General features: G+C 42.0%; 1 protein-coding gene across 2 annotated transcripts in view; it reads right to left on the bottom strand.

The window, feature by feature from the left end:
- Positions 1 to 1,638: 1,638 nt before the first annotated feature.
- The window catches only part of HCFC2 (host cell factor C2), an 83,259-nt gene continuing 66,969 nt past the window's right edge, over positions 1,639 to 17,928 (bottom strand). For both annotated transcript variants that reach the window (XM_075344727.1, XM_075344728.1), the window contains 2 exons: positions 12,136 to 12,418; positions 1,639 to 11,214 (listed from right to left, as the gene is read on the bottom strand). In XM_075344727.1, coding sequence (XP_075200842.1) covers positions 11,204 to 11,214; positions 12,136 to 12,418 — 294 coding nt within the window. In that variant the 3' untranslated portion in view covers positions 1,639 to 11,203. The remainder of the gene's footprint in view (positions 11,215 to 12,135; positions 12,419 to 17,928) is intronic.

The raw sequence follows: 17,928 nt of genomic DNA, 5'->3' as shown, positions 1-17,928 counted from the left end.
GGACTATTGCAACCCCCTGTTCTGTGGCCTCCATTCTAACAGTCTCACACCATTACAATCTATTCTAAATTATACTGCCTCACCAATCCACCTGTTTCCCCGCTACTCCCCGACCTCTCCTCTCTGCCAATCCCTTCACTGGCTTCCCATTGCCCCACGACTCCAGTTCAAAACCCTAACCATGACCTACAAAGCTATCCACAACCTGTCTCCTCCTTACATCTGAGACCTAATCTCCCGGTACTTACCTGCACGTAACCTTCGATCCTTACAAGATCTCCTTCTCTACTCCCTTCGTATCTCTTCTTCACACAATTGCATCCACAAATTCTCCCGTGCATTCCCCATACTCTGGAATATATCAGACTCTCGCCCACCTTGACAAGCTTTAAATGGAACCTGAAGACCTACCTCTTCCGACAAGCCTACAACCTGCCGTTACAGTCCGCTATAGCGCCGTAGACCATCTCCACCCTCACCCATCCCTTGTAGACTGTGAGCCCTCGCGGGCAGGGTCCTCTCTCCTCCTGTACCAGTCTGTGCCTTGTTTTGTTTATGACTATTGTACTTGTCCCTACTATGTATACCCCTTTTTCACATGTAAAGCGCCATGGAATAAATGGCGCTATAATAATAATACCAACTTTAAGCCAGTCGTTCACTGTGTTTGAGTCAAATGGAGATTGCAAACGGTCACAGCTACTACTGATCCTTAGAACCTGTTATCTCTTTTCCACAGAAACTGATTGTTTACAGTGGATCAAAATATCTTCTTGGCAAAAGAAACCTGCATACCATATTACTAGCCTTTGTGGGAAGGTTAGTAACAAATGGTAAGTGAAAAACAGATTCCGAAAGTGCAGGTCTCTATAGATGGTAAACAAAGGTTATTTGTCCAGGACCAGGAGCACAAAGTCCACCAAAGGTAAATGCTTTTTCTTTAGCAAGATGCAAGTTATACTACACTTTTTTTAGTTTCACAGACACAAGAATTTTATCATTGGAAAGCTCACTCTTTCAAGAGTCACAGTATCCCAAATCCTTGTTTAGCCGAGGTTTATTCCTCATAGGAGAACTCAACATTCCAGCATCTCTAGAGATTCAGCTTTTCGTATCTCTCGTGAACAGATATAAAACTTTTTTTCACTACCTCTAGAACCCCACTTGGAACCTTAACACAGCCGCTCCAAAATCTGGAATGTAGTATGGGAGTGACCATCCCACACAGTCTCTATAGTCACTCCTAAATTTCAGAAGGCAGAGTCCACTAAAAACTTGGTAGCAAAATAATACTAAGTGCGTAAATTCTTCCAGGATTAATACCGCTGAGAGCCCAACCTCAGAGGCAGGTACCTACCTGCCGGCGGCTTCCAAAATGCCAAGCACAGATGTGTTGAGAATGAAAGCTTGGAAGCCTTTGTACTTTATCAGTAGGCTATGGCTCTTGTAAATATAAATTGTTATGGGCAACACAAATGTATGCAGTTAATTATAAAAAAAAAAAAAGGAAACAAATAGGCTATTGCTAAATCAAAAACTATCTGCCACCCACTGTTTCTCCCTAATGAAATATTTCTTCAGTTTCATATGATGAGTTAAATAGTCAATAATGACAATCTTGAACAATATAATGCGAGTTTATTTCATTCATTTATAACAAAGTTTCAATGTTCAAGCAAAAGTTCAATTTACTGTAAACAGGTAAAAGGACAAATACATTTTAATATAGGCAAAGCGCATTTTGGTCAAAAAAAACAAATGGGAAAACAGAATGAATACAAAATATTCACCAGTTTGGCAAAACAAATCATAATTTATTAAAAAAAAAAAGTGCCACAGAGCAAAAGCAAACTAGATCCTTGTATATTAAAGCATGCAGATAAGGCAATATACAGAAAAAGCAGTGATTGTCTTAGTGTAGACCATGGAAATACCTGGATATACAAAACAAAAAAAAAATTAAGCTTATTATTATTTGTTATTATAAGATTCAAGGACTCTACAATTTGGTTGGATTTGCAAAGGTATGGGCATCTGCCATGGTCAACTCCCAAGAGACCAAATTTTGGAATCCCTGATAGCCTACTGTTTTAGAAGACAATAGCGCTGTGCGCCTGCTCACTTTGATGGGACAATGACATAATAAAATTGTAATAACAGGCACAGGCCATAATAAAACTATAGAGCTGTGCCTGGTAAAGAAGGGAATGCGGCGCTCACTAGATTGCTACAGTCACTGTTAAAGTGCACCAATCACCAGGATTTTCCTATATAACCTAAAGCCAGTGCTATACTGGCACTATCAGGCTGATTCTATGTATACCTTTAGTTGTCAGCTCGGTGTATAGTTTTTGAAACACAAGCAAGTAACGTTTGAACAATGTACAGCTTTTTGATTGACAGCAGCTGCAGCAGCTAATAGCTGGGGGTGGGGTTTGATAGTGCTTCCTGCCCCCCTGCCTTTTGTTCCTCCCCCTATCTTTTATTTATGCGAATTCCATTATAGAAGCGTTTTACTAATGGTTGTGGTTAAATCAAAGTGGCTCAAAGGACCTTGCTGATGTCATACCCATGTGACCAGAAGGGGCGGGGCATGCTCAGCCAACATTATTTTTCTGTTGGCTGAGGCCAAACTTTACTTGCTTGTGTTTAAAAACCTATACATCCTAGCTGTCAACTAAAGGTATGTATAATCAGCCTGATAGTGCCAGTATAGCACTGGCTTTAGTTTATATAGGAAAATGCTGGTGATTGGTGCGCTTTAAATTTGGATAACCCCTCTAAAGAATAATTCAACTTTATCCTATAATATATCAATGAGTTCCATTAGAAGAAAAAAAAAAAGCATTGGTGGGGGTCCATAAGCGGAGACTCTGTAAGGTTCTAGAGCAAAGGGGTTAAGAGCTCCTTTCAAATCAGCATTCGCTATTTTGCAATGCTTTCTGAGTCGAGTCCTGGTACAGAATATGTTTCTTGTGAAAATTTGACTTAATGCTCTAGGACCCCCCAAATCCTTTAGAGGGGTTTTCCCATCAGTGAGCAGCTTTGGCATATGTTATACTATGCTAATCATAGCATTCACAATGATGTTCCAAAAGGCTGAAAAACGATACTTCGCAGTCACTTCTCTAAGCTTTGTGGGGTCCAGGCAGCTTGGAATCCCCCTAAACTCCAAGGCCTGTAGTTCATATTTAGCCTAAGGGTATTCAGATTGTGACACGCAAGTCTAAACTAAACACTGCTCGTCTTCCAAGCAACTAAATCCCATTCAATATCTCTTGATATATATATATTTGATATACTGTCTATATATATATAAAAATGCATTTTTAACATCAATATAATTTGTATACAAAATCCATGACGGCACAAAATATATATCATATTTACTAATATATCACTTATATGGTTACATTGAGAAACAACAAAAACTTTTACCATGTAGAAGCAGCACTGTGGGAAATAGGTTTTTCCATTTGATACCTCAATATTCTGCATGCCAATATTGCAATATGCATGCTTTGCAGAAGCAGATTGTCCCTGTTTGTACAACTCTGCACCCATTAACCCCTGATATTTGCACATTGGGCTCGCACCCGGTGGTCTTGATGACACTATTTCTACTTAGAACGACAGCTTTTATTCATTGCATATGGATAGATGTCGGACAACTATTTTGTAAAGTGCTGCAACATAAAGCCACATGCATGAGGTCAATAATGAGATTAGTGCAAAGCCAGCTTGAATCTAATGGAGGACGCAGGAACAAGGAGTTGGAGCGATCTGTAAACATTGGTGGATAAAAGGCTCATAACCATGTTACATTGAACTTGCATTTACGACTAGAGAAAAGGCAGCATTACACACAAATACTTAGAGGCACGAGAAAGGCTTGCACCACACAATTCACAATCGGAGTCAGTACAAGGCAGGCAGCGACAGTACTGTCAACGCTAAGCCACTTTAAATGTCACACCAGCAACAAGAGTACAACTTGGTAGCATGGGACACTGGCAAGAGAACGGTGCTCACCAGCATGAGAAAGGTGCACACCTTCAAGAGACCGGAGCTCACTGGCATGGGAGTGGTGCACACCTTCAAGGGAACGGTGCACACCGGCATGGGAGTGGTGCACACCTTCAATGGAACGGTACACACCTTCATGAGATGGGTGCACACCAACATGGGAATGGTGCACACTGGTAACACCAGATCAGGTCCTTACTCTTATCCTATCCACAGATTTCTCAGGACAGATATCGGACTACTAACCTGTACACTTTCTCTAATATCAGCCATAGTATTTAATTTTGAGCGGTCTCCCATTTCTGGAAAACAAGTACATTACTATACAAGTTATAAATGTTGAGTATCTAGAAGCAAAAATAAAACTTTCAATAGCCAATATAAATATTGGGTTTGTCCGCTATATACTTATATAAAATATTTCTTATCATTGTATAAACTGTATTGAACTATTCTTATTGCAGCTAAGATTTGCCATAGGGTGTTCAGTGCCAACTCCACAGACTGAAATACTGCCCAGGAGTCAAGTGCTAAAAAGGCTGAAGATCTCATTAATGTCTTAAAAATGCTAGAGCCAACATGTCACCCAAACGTTGGATGTGAAGTCATACTGACAGCCCCCCCCTATAGTGGCACGGTTACATTAGTGTGTAGCTATAATTCACAAAAGCCTGCAAAATACAAAAAATAATCCCTTTATTGTTCTGAATATAGGCACATCAATAAAATAAGCTCTTTTGGTGCCATCGGCTTCTAGGCTCTACCACTGCAAGAGAAGATTACATGATAGAATATGGGTATGTATATTTTTATATATATTATATTATATTATATATATGAAACCACCTGCTAAATATGATGTCGGTCCCTTTTGTACTCTGACCCATCAAAACAGGGGAGCACAAAACCTCTGGTGGTGTTCGGTGTTATCTGAAACTAAGACGTTAGCAATAGATTATTTGCACCGTGGTAGAGGTCTGATGTTCACATGGCAGGGTCAATGATGGCACTATGATTGGTCTGTGGCCACATAATCCCCGGCATGTGACGCCAGTAGTCACTGTGGTTTCAGTTGTCACATGCTGACCACATCTAAATAAAGAGTAGGACAGAAAAGTTAACTGCTACTTCACAAAAAGGAAAAAAAAAAATAGGATTTGCAACCAATTTTAAATAAGAAAGTGAAAGTTGGAGAAATCCACTAACGTCATGAATTGGCCCAGCACCTCACAAGCGATATTGTATCCTTTGAAGGGGTTGTCAGGCCTTAGTCCAAGTCTGCGGTCAGTTTATGTGACTGCAGATTTGTAAAGCCTCACCTTGCGCGCTAGGATGCCGTTAGTAGGCAGTCATGTGACCGCAAGTATGAGATTTCCATACTACCGGCAACATTCAGATTAGACTGCATCCGGCTTTGCTCAATACTCTTGTATTGAGCGAGGCTGCACCAATCTAGTCTGCACATGTCCGCATGTACGTGAATCACATATTTGCAGTTATGTGCCTGGCGCCAAAAAATCCTTATGACGCACAGGCCGTACGATGTGAGGATCCACAAGTCTGCAGTCACACAGAGTGACATATAGAGCAGACGTGCAGCCCAAGTCCCTTTAAGTGAATAGTAACAAGGACTTGTGAGACTTGGCAGGTTTCTGTAGTATATTTCCCAACAATGTAAAGAACCCCAACTTTTTTTTTTTCTTGGGTTCAAAGTTCCGTGTAACAGATACAGGAATAGGTGGTTTTGAGGATATCCAAAGGCCCAGCATGAATTCAGAGTACAGAAACAATGGCTCCAATACTCCTAACCCACCCATATGGCGATGCAGTTTTCCATAAACTGCCCATACATATGAACATAATTAACAAGACAGATGATAGCGGCCCATACAAAATGTTTTGTGTGACCTATCAGAAATTTCACTTGGAGACAACCTATTGTTGCATGAGCAAGTTCTCCAAACCCCTGGTGGACACAATTGTACAGGAACCATGGCCCCCATTGTATCATTCCTATGTGGTGGCCAGTATGGCTGACAAATTTGCACTATACTTGTAAAGCTCAACTACTTATATATTCTTAATCATCACTCCTTTGTTAGCAACCACCGGCATTTAGCAAAATGTGACCTGCATTGATGTTACTACAAATTTCATTAAACAAAAACATATAGGGCCAGGTTCATCATTTGTCATATCTTTAGATCACTTTTCATTTTTTGGCTTATGGGATTAGTTCACGTTTTTTGCTGCAAATTCTTCAAAATGGCACACATGGTTTATGGATTTCAGAAAGTCGCAGTTAATAAAGCAGCCAAAAACATCTCAAAACACCATCAACCAAAATGGATACTAAAAACAAAACAAAAACCTAAAAAACAGGAGAACACAGAATTTAAAAGAGGCACAAAACCAAATTACAATAAAGGCACAAATGAAAAACAGGCAAAAAAAATAGATAAAAAAAAGGTGCAATTGCACTGATGAGTTGGGCCCATAATGAGTCATAAAGGTTTGGCGTATGGGGTTGTTGCCAATCTGGCACAATGGTGGGTGGCAGCAGCACATCTCTCTAGGAGCCCGTTACCTATAGAAAGTGAATAGTGACATGAAAACAATAGTATGCAATGCATAGTAGGTCAAAATGTGATTTAAAAAGGTCGTCCACTATACGGACAACCCCTTTGCATGGCCACTCACTTCCATCGGCCATAATTGACATTCAGCAGTAGCTTCCGGGTGTCAGTTTTGTCAAAAGGGAAGTGTCTGCTGATTGACTGCAGGGCTCACGTGGCATATCATCACGCAAACCCTGGTAGACCAGGCGCCAACCTCTCAGGAACAGTGCAGGCACCGGGAATATAGGTTGGTATTTTATACGGGGGATTATAGCAATTGAGAAGAGGTTATCTGAGTAATGGACAACCTGAAGTCAAAAAGATTCCAAATGGTGGTTCCCCCACAACCTACAGAAACGTCACATGAATTCTATGTAACCATATGCTAAATACTGTGTCTACCTAAGCATTAATTAGCTGACCTATAGTATAAGCCAATACCATATAATCACAAAATACTGCATCATTATTGCACCACAATGAAACAAAAGGACCTATAACTTATCTAGCAATATTCAGCCATGTAAATACACTTCCAAAAAAACCTTATAATAGATTTGTGTAACGCTTCCTTCAGTTTTGAAGATTTCTGCTTGCGGTCAGTAAGTGACAACAGTGTGACATTTTACAGCTAAGGAGCAGGATATTTCAGGCTGCGTTTACATGTCCTGTAATCACCCGGTAGAGCAGTAAGAGATCCGTTGGTAAAAAAAAAAAAAAGTTTAGGAAACAAACTTTTTTGGCAATTGTTAAATAAGAGATGATCGAATACCTCAATTATTCGGCTTCGCGAATATTTTCCAAATAGGTCGCCGCTATTTGACTATTCGTGAATATTCGATGCGCAATGTAAGTGTATGGGAAACCCGAAGAACAATTATTTGGAACTATTCGGGCTTCCCATAGACTTACATTGCGCATCGAATATTCGAATAGCGGCAACCTATTCGGAAAATATTCGCGAAGCCGAATAATTGAGGTATTCGATCATCTCTATTAAATAACTGATGTCTGACGTTGTTTTGTTATATTTTTTTTTTAAATTGGAGTCTATGGAGAACGGATCCGTAAACTGATTGCTAATTAGCCATCGTTTTACTTTTATTTGTAACAGATCCGTTTTTTGGGTTGTTTTTTTTCTTTTTTTTTTTACAGGATCCATTTCAGATGGAAGATAAATAGCAATCTGTTAATGGATTCATTTTCCGTAGACTCCAATGTTAAAAAATAAACGGATCGGTCAGAAATCAGTTATTTAACAACTCTACAGCATCTAAAAGGAAGATTAATGGACATGTGAGCTCAGTCTCAGGCTTGCATGGCTATTTATCTGTAAGTTTGTACATGGTGATTTCAATTCTAATGTTGCCTTTTTTTTTTTTTTTGCAAAAGTTGCAGAATTTACAAGCCATTAGCCTTGTGTGAAAATGCCCAACAGTGTCTCTCATTTAAAAGGAATTTGTTAGCAGGTTTTTGCTACCTCATCTGAGAGCAGCATGATGTAGACAAAGAGATCCTGAATCCAATGATGTATCACTTAGATTACTTAGTGTAGCCATTCTGACACAATCAGCATTTTTACATTTAGCAATGAAACAGAGCTGGGAGAGCTGCCCCTACAAACATCAGGCTCGCCTATAGAAACTGCACATTGACAGTGAGGTGTCAATCAGCAGAGGGGGCGGGGGCAGGACTGCTGAGCGCCTGACATTGTAGTCCGAGCTAGGATCTGTTCTGCAGCTTAAAGAGAACATGTCACCAGATTTTGGCCTAAAGATAGCACCTTAAGCATCACCTGTGCTGCATTCTATAAAAAAGTCCACATTACCCCCTGACCCCCTGTAGCCCCCAAAAATACCTTTATAAAATCTCCTGCCCTGTACGTAAATTGTCTGGTCTGGTCCGACGGGCGTTCTAATCTGTGCCTCCTGTCCCTCTTTTTGCCCTCCTCCTGTGCTGATTGATGTGGATGATGCTTCGGATGCCATCCACGTAGGCGGGAAAACTCTTGCGCCTGTACAGACATATTCCCAGCTCACACAGGCGCACTTCACTCTGCCCTATTGTGGGCAAAGCCAAAAACAGGTGCGTCTGCGCGAATCAGTGAGTTCTCTGCGCAGGCGTGAGATTTTGCCCAGCATTGTGGATGATGTCACTTGTTTCATCCACATCCCTTTAAACTCATATACAATGGAAGTTAAGTACCACAATATGTTTATTTACTGAGCTGTTAGTGCCATCTACATAGAGCTGGGATACTGTAGGAATATACTTTATTTATCCAAGATGGCCTTAAAATGCATATGTAGACTACTGGCTGCTCTATACAGCAGAATCCAATGCTCAAATCAAAATGGCCTGAAAAAATAGCTGAAATATTAACCTTAAGATGTTTTTGCACATTGTATCACAAGTAAAAACAATAAATATATACAGGGTGGTCCAAAAGTAGGTGGACAGTATGTGTAATAGGGTTATCAAACATGCAGTAAAGTGAAACTGACTCAGTTGCCCTTAGTAGCCAATCAGATTCCACTTTTCATTCTTCACAGACTCTTTGGAAAATTAAAGGTGGAATCTGATGGATGGATGGATGGATGGATGGTGGAAACTTTTTGCCATATAGTGTCCTGGAAAATGGCAAAAAAATTTCAAGTGTGGAAAAACTACAAAAAAAAAAAGTGCGAGCACAATAGTTTTTGGGATATTTTATTCATCATGTTCACTATATGGTAAAACTAACATGTCAGTGTGATGCCTGAGGTCGGTGCGAGTTTGTAGACACCAAACATGTATAGGTTTACTTTTATCTAAGGGGGTTAAAAAAAATTCACACGTTTGTCCAAAAACAGTGGGATATGTTTTGCACTATTTTCCAAAACCCATAGCGTTCTCATTTTTTGGGATCTATGGCTCAGTGACTACTTATTTTTTGCGTCTCGAGCTGACGTTTTTAATGGTACCATTTTTGCACGGATGCTACGTTTTGATCGCCTGTTATTGCATTTTGTGCAAAATTGGTTGGGGGTTGGAAATTTTTTGGCGCTACACCATTTACCGATCAGATTAATTGATTTTATATTTTGATAGATCGGGCATTTCTGAAAGAGGCGATACCAAATGTGTGTATATTTTTTTAACCCTTTAATTTTCAATGGGGCGAATGGGGGGTGATTTGAACTTTTAGGTTTTTTTATTTTTTAAAACTTTTTTTTTTTTTAACTTTTTTTTATTTTACTAGGTCCCTTAGGGGACTAGATGGATCAGCAATCTGATCACTCTTCCATTTCTCCAGATCACAGCTACACAGCTGATATCTGCAGATATGCTGCTTTACTCTCAATGGCGACGCTATACTGGCATTGAGAGAAAGTGACTCATGATAGCTACAGGCGTCATCACATGACCCTGTGCTACCATGGCAACCACCGGACGTCACGTGATCACGTCATGTGACTTCGGATCTGTCTGGGTAATAGCGGCGCGCATAGACATCTCGCTGTCAGATTTTGACAGCGAGATGTAAGGGTTTAATAGTCGCGGGTGGAAGCGATTCCATTTGCGACTAGCAGGCACGTCAGCTGTTGAAATCTACTGATATGTGCATGGATCCGCGGGGATTAACCTCTCACGATCCATGACGCACATGTACATCATGGGTCATGAAGGGGTTAATTTGAAGTTAATGGCTGTGTGTTGAGTTATTTAGAGTGCACACCAAATTTATACTGTTATACAGATGTACACTGACTACTTTACATTGTATGAAAGTGTCATATCTTCACCATTGTCCCATGAAAAGATATAATAAAATATTTACAAATATGTGAGGGGTGTACTCACTTGTGATATACTGTATGTGTTATATACACATACACTTGTGATATCATATCCAAAAATGGCAAGGTTAATAGTACAGCTATCTTGTCACTTACCAAGATTTTTAGCTAATTTTTCAAGCATATACATTATAGATATATATATATACCCACATGTGTGTATTATATATATATCAGTGTCAAAGTGCAATAGACATACACAATGTAATGTAAACATAGCTTGTAAGGAAGAAAATAAAGGATTCTGACGCAACACCTTGTAAATCAAGAGTTATTCTTCAATGGAAAACTGTCAGGCTACCCCTAGATTCAGGGGAAGTGCTATGTGCCTACCGTATTGCACTATGAGATCCCTCCCATCCCTTTGCACCATTTTATTGCTTAAAAACTAGATACAAATATATGTAAGTGGTAAAAAAAAAAATGGAAGCAGAAAGGCAGTTTTCACTTAGAAAATGTACCACGTTGTCCCACCTGAGAACAGATCACTAACATTTATAATAGAACATGAAAAAGTATATACTGTCATCATATATTTAGATTATATGTATCTCTATACAATTAGAAGCAGAATGAAAAAATAAACATTTGGAGATTTACAAAATATTACAAATAGTGAAAACATACAGCTCTAGTAAAACACTTTGAAAGGATTCTCTCCAGTAAAGTGGCTAACAGATCAGAACTGCCTTTCTCTTTCATCTTCTTCCACTACAGGCCTCAGGTTTTCTCTGCAAAGATAGAAAAACAAAGAGGAAAGCACTCAGATCAATGATCAATATGTCATCTCATTACTCCACTCCTGTACTGCACCCAGCATTATGAATGTATGCATGCGAGATAGCTGCAGTGTGATTGACAGGTCTCCCCAAAAGTAGTGGGAAACTACGGGAGAAATCAAGCCTTCTATTTATCAGGATATATCATGATACTAGCTGTACTACCCGGCTTTGCCCGGGTTATTAACTGCTGTTAAGAAAATAGAATGTATTAACAAAAATGTATTCTGCACACAAAAACCACAAAACAAATAGATATAAATGTAATTATAATGTCTGTCTCCCCCTCTGTATATATCTGTCCATCTCTTTCCCTGTCCGTCTCTTTGCCTGTCCGTCTCTTTGCCTGTCCGTCTCTTTCCCTCTCTCTCCCTGTCTGTCTCTTTCCCTCTCTTTTCCGGTCTGTCTGTTTCCCTGTGTCTGTCTCTTTACCTGTCTCTCTCTTTCCCTGTCAGTCCGTCTGTGTCTGTCTCTTTGTGTCTGTCTCTTACCCTGTCTATGTCTGTTTCTTACCCTGTCTGTGTCTGCCTCTTTCCCTTTCTGTGTCTGTCTCTTTACCTGGCTGCATTGTGACATGCCAACATTCCATATAAGGGCGTGGCTGCGCATTCGTCTGAAGTTCTGGCTGCACTGTGGCTCCCAGCTCCATTTGCTTTAATGGAGGCAGGTTTTTTGGCGAATAACTGTAAAGCGCGGGGTTAAAATTTCCCCTCAAAACATAGCCGATGACGCTGTCGGGGTCCAGACATGTGAGTGTGCAAAAGTTTGTGGCTGTAGCTGCGACGGTGCAGATGCCAATCCCGGACATATACACACACACACACACACACACACACAGCTTTATATATTAGATTACATAAGGCGTTTCCTCACCTTGCAGCCATCGGACTTGTATAGCTGGACCGTAACCCTTTTCATTCTTGGCAGAGATCCTGAATACCACCGCCGGTCGGGAGCTGCAGTCCACGTGAGCATTCGCCAGCTGGGAAGCGGTTACAATGCACGATGTCTCTAAGCCACTGTATATTTTTACAAATGCAAGCTGGTTCTGAGCCTCGGGAAGAGAAGTGCGGATTGCTAGATACGCAGAATATTCTAATATATTCCCTGTTGGTGAAGAAGGGGATTCCCAGGAAATATGAACACAGTCTGTACTCTGCAAAAAGAAACATAATATTTAGAATCCACCATATAAACGTAATTCATATTATTGAGAATCACGCCCTTTGGGAATCATCACCGCATTTCTTAAAGAGGACCTGTCAACAGGTCAAAAGTAGACAGTTTGCTCTCTCTCTATTCCCACTGCTCCCCTAAATATACAGTTAGGTCCAGAAATATTTGGACAGTGACACAATTTTCGCGAGTTGGGCTCTGAATGCCACCACATTGGATTTGAAATGAAATCTCTACAACAGAATTCAAGTGCAGATTGTAACGTTTAATTTGAAGGTTTGAACAAAAATATCTGCTAGAAATTGTAGGAATTGTACACATTTCTTTACAAACACTCCACATTTTAGAAGGTCAAAAGTAATTGGACAAATAAACCAAACCCAAACAAAATATTTTTATTTTCAATATTTTGTTGCGAATCCTTTGGAGGCAATCAATGCCTTAAGTCTGGAACCAATGGACATCGCCAAACGCTGGGTTTCCTCCTTCTTAATGCTTTGCCAGGCCTTTACAGCCGCAGCCTTCAGGTCTTGCTTGTTTGTGGGTCTTTCCGTCTTAAGTCTGGATTTGAGCAAGTGAAATGCATGCTCAATTGGGTTAAGATCTGGTGACTGACTTGGCCATTGCAGAATGTTCCACTTTTTTGCACTCATGAACTCCTGGGTAGCTTTGGCTGTATGCTTGGGGTCATTGTCCATCTGTACTATAAAGCGCCGTCCGATCAACTTTGCGGCATTTGGCTGAATCTGGGCTGAAAGTATATCCCGGTACACTTCAGAATTCATCCGGCTATTCTTGTCTGCTGTTATGTCATCAATAAACACAAGTGACCCAGTGCCATTGAAAGCCATGCATGCCCATGCCATCACGTTGCCTCCACCATGTTTTACAGAGGATGTGGTGTGCCTTGGATCATGTGCCGTTCCCTTTCTTCTCCAAACTTTTTTTCTTCCCATCATTCTGGTACAGGTTGATCTTTGTCTCATCTGTCCATAGAATACTTTTCCAGAACTGAGCTGGCTTCATGAGGTGTTTTTCAGCAAATTTAACTCTGGCCTGTCTATTTTTGGAATTGATGAATGGTTTGCATCTAGATGTGAACCCTTTGTATTTATTTTCATGGAGTCTTCTCTTTACTGTTGACTTAGAGACAGATACACCTACTTCACTGAGAGTGTTCTGGACTTCAGTTGATGTTGTGAACGGGTTCTTCTTCACCAAAGAAAGTATGCGGCGATCATCCACCACTGTTGTCATCCGTGGACGCCCAGGCCTTTTTGAGTTCCCAAGCTCACCAGTCAATTCCTTTTTTCTCAGAATGTACCCGACTGTTGATTTTGCTACTCCAAGCATGTCTGCTATCTCTCTGATGAATTTTGTCTTTTTTTTCAGCCTCAGGATGTTCTGCTTCACCTTAATTGAGAGTTCCTTAGACCGCATGTTGTCTGGTCACAGCAACAGCTTCCAAACGCAAAACCACACACCTGTAATCAACCCCAGACCTTTTAACTACTTCATTGATTACAGGTTAACGAGGGAGAAGCCTTCAGAGTTAATTGCAGCCCTTAGAGTCCCTTGTCCAATTACTTTTGGTCCCTTGAAAAAGAGGAGGCTATGCATTACAGAGCTATGATTCCTAAACCCTTTCTCCGATTTGGATGTGAAAACTCTCATGTTGCAGCTGGGAGTGTGCACTTTCAGCCCATATTATATATATATAATTGTATTTCTGAACATGTTTTTGTAAACAGCTAAAATAACAAAACTTGTGTCACTGTCCAAATATTTCTGGACCTAACTGTATATCTGTGTGTTTAATACTTGCCTTACAGCTCCAGAGATGGGCACCTTTTATTTGATGCTACGTTTTATGGTTTTAACTAAACGGGTCTGGCTCACGTTTTTATGCTAAACCCTTTCCGTTTTTTCCTCCCCTTCTTCCCAGAGCCATAACGTTTTTATTTTCCCACCAATATTGCCATATGAGGGCTTGTTGTTTGTGGGATGAGTTGAACTTTTGAATGAAATCATTCAATTTATGATATATTATACTGGAAAACGGGGGGAAAAGGTGAGGGAACCAAGGGTGCTGAAATATAAAAAAAAAAAAAAAAAAAAAAAAAAAAAAAAGTGTTTTCTTTTTTTACTTGCCATATTCTTTATATGATAAAACTGACCTGGCAATATAATTGCGTACATACCAAACATATATAAATTATATATATATATATATATATATATATACACACACACATTTTATTTTAAGTGGTGAAAATTTTGGGGGAAAATTGTAAATAAAAAATGTTTTGCGTATGTCGCCATTTTCCATTACCAGTAACGTTTTCATTTTTCTCTTGGGTTGTGCTATTTAGAGCAGTACATCAGCTCTGCTATGTATAGAGGAAATCACAATCCATGAATGTCGGCTCACAGCCGGCGTTGACAGAAGGATTGTAATTACAGACCGTGGGAACCTCCAGCTGTGACAACTAATAACCTGAGTGACGTCACCGCTGATCGCTTCAGGCAGAGAATGAGCCGCTCAATCAGCAGGCGGTCATGTTCCACGGCCGTGCACTGTCACTTCATATGTACCAGAGCTGGAATCGTCGTGGAACCTCGTGTGGATTACGTCGGACCTGGGTGTTTTGGGGGTTAATAGATGGGTAAAAGGGTGTTTTTTTGTATTTTATTTCAAATAAAGGATTTTTTTGGTGTTTGTATTTTAATTTTATGGGGGATCTCATAGATGTCCCCCATTACTAATCTAGGGCTTAGTGGCAAGCTGTGAGCTGTTATTAACCCCTTATTATTCCGATTCTCACAGCAGCAGGCCAATCGGGATGAGCAGGGTAAAGTTACGGGATTGTCGTATCTAATAAATGCAACAATCCTAGATAACTGCATGCTGCTATATTTAGGCTAACGGGGGGCTCAATAAGCATGGGTCTCCCCAGCCTGAGAATACCAGCTCCCAACTGTTGGGCTATATCATGGATGGGAATCAAAATTGAGGGGGATTACACATTTTTATAAATAATCTAAAAAGATAAGAAAAAGCCGCATGTGGTTCCTCTTATTTTGATACACAGCCAAAATAAGCACACCGCTGAGGAGATGTAAAACGCCCATACTATGGCAAAAGTTGCAACCTTTTGTAGAGCTATACATTGGGGAGCACTTCTGATATACAACACCGATATAGTCAAAAAAGAGAATTTTGTTACTTACCGTAAATTCTTTTTCTTATAGTTCCGTATTGGGAGACCCAGACCATGGTGTTTAGCTTCTGCCTCCGGAGGACACACAAAGTACTACACTTAAAAGTGTAGCTCCTCCCTCTGAGCTTATACACCCCCTGGTAGCCAGTCCTAGCCAGTTTAGTGCAAAAGCTGAAGGAGAATAGCCACCCACAAGTAGAACCGAGTAAGAACCGGAACAACCGGAGACTCTGTCCACGACAACAGCCGGTGATAACACACGGAACAAGAAAATTGCCAGCAGGCAACAGGGAGGGAGCTGGGTCTCCCAATATGGAACTATAAGAAAAAGAATTTACGGTAAGTAACAAAATTCTCTTTTTCTTTATCGTTCCTTTGGGAGACCCAGACCATGGGACGTTCCAAAGCTGTCCCTGGGTGGGAATAAACAGAAAAAACTAAGAAGTAGGCGGAGCCTAACTTCACAAGTGGGCGACAGCCGCCTGAAGGATGCGTCTGCCCAAGCTCGCATCTGCCGAAGCATGAGCATGCACTTGGTAGTGCTTCGAAAAGGTATGCAGGCTAGTCCAAGTGGCAGCCTGACAGACTTGTTGAGCCGTAGCCTGGTGCCTAAAAGCCCAAGAGGCACCGACAGCTCTGGTCGAGTGTGCTTTGATCCCCGGCGGGGGAGGCACCTGAGTACTCTGGTAGGCGTCCGAAATGGTCGATCTAATCCAACGGGCCAAGGTCAGCTTAGAAGCAGAGAGACCCTTGCGCCGCCCTGTGGTTAGCACAAAAAGAGCGGTGCACCGCCTAAGCGCAGCGGTGCGAGACACATAAATCCGGAGAGCACGCACCAGATCTAGAGTATGCAGCGCTTTCTCAAAGCGATGAACAGGGGCCGGACAGAAGGAAGGCAAGGAAGAAAGTCCGGGGTCGGACGGAGAACTACCTTGTCTTGGTGAAAAAACAAAAAAGGTGACTCCGAGGAGAGCGCAGCCAAATCAGAGACTCTCCTGAGAGAAGTTATGGCAACTAGAAAGGCCACCTTTTGAGAAAGACGATACAAAGAAACCTCCCTAAGGGGCTCGAAAGGGGGTTTCTGCAATACCGTGAGGACCAAGTTAAGGTCCCAGAGATCCAAGGGCCGCCGATAAGGCGGAATGATGTGAGACGCACCTTGCATGAAGGTGCGGACCTGAGCCAGCCGGGCGAGACGCCGCTGGAACAGCACTGATAGAGCTGAGACTTGTCCCTTGAGAGAGTTGAGGGACAGTCCTAGCTGCAGACCGGACTGTAAAAAAGACAGAAGGGTCGGCAACGAGAATGGCCAAGGAGAATGGCCGGAAGAGCGACACCAGGACAGGAAAAATTTTCCAAGTCCTGTGATAGATCTTGACGGAGGAAGACTTACGGGCCCGAGTCATAGTGGAGATGACTTCAGGAGGAATACCAGAAGCCGTCAAAATCCAGGACTCAAAAGCCACGCCGTCAATTTGAGTGCCGCAGAATTCGGGCGGAAAAACTGACCTTGCGAGAGCAGGTCAGGACGGTCCGGAAGATGCCACGGCATCTCCACGGACAGTTGGAGCACGTCCGGATACCAAGCTCGCCTGGGCCAGTCCGGTGCAATGATGATGACTCGATGGCCCTCCATTCTGATCTTGCGCAGGACTCTGGGCAAGAGAGCTAGAGGGGGAAACACGTAGGACAGACGAAACTGGGACCAGTCTTGAACCAGAGCGTCCGCGGCGAAGGCCTGAAGATCGTGGGAGCGAGCCACGTAAACCGGAACCTTGTTGTTGTGACGGGATGCCATTAGGTCCACGTCCGGAGTGCCTCACTTGCGGCAGATTGACTAAAACACTGCCGGGTGCAGGGACCACTCGCCACCGTCCACGGATTGACGGCTGAGATAATCTGCCTCCCAGTTTTCTACGCCAGGGATGTGGACTGCGGATATGGTGGACTTGGAGTCCTCCGCCCATTGAAGAATGCGTTGGACCTCCAACATTGCCAGGCGGCTGCGTGTCCCGCCTTGGTGATTGATGTAGGCAACCGCTGTCGCGTTGTCTGACTGGACTCGAATGTGCCTGCCCCCCAACAGGTGGTGAAAGGCTAGGAGAGCGAGAAGCACAGCTCTGGTTTCCAGCACATTGATTGAAAGGGCTGACTCGGACGGAGTCCAAGTGCCCTGTGCTCTGTGGTGGAGATGCACCGCTCCCCAGCCGGATAGGCTGGCATCCGTGGTGAGAATCACCCAGGACGGAGTCAGGAAGGAGCGCCCTTG

This window comes from Anomaloglossus baeobatrachus, chromosome 4 (genome assembly GCF_048569485.1).
Source record: "Anomaloglossus baeobatrachus isolate aAnoBae1 chromosome 4, aAnoBae1.hap1, whole genome shotgun sequence".
Classification (NCBI taxonomy): Eukaryota; Metazoa; Chordata; class Amphibia; order Anura; family Aromobatidae; genus Anomaloglossus; species Anomaloglossus baeobatrachus.
Note: the sequence above shows the minus strand (reverse complement) of the source record. Positions and strands in the feature narration are given on the sequence as shown.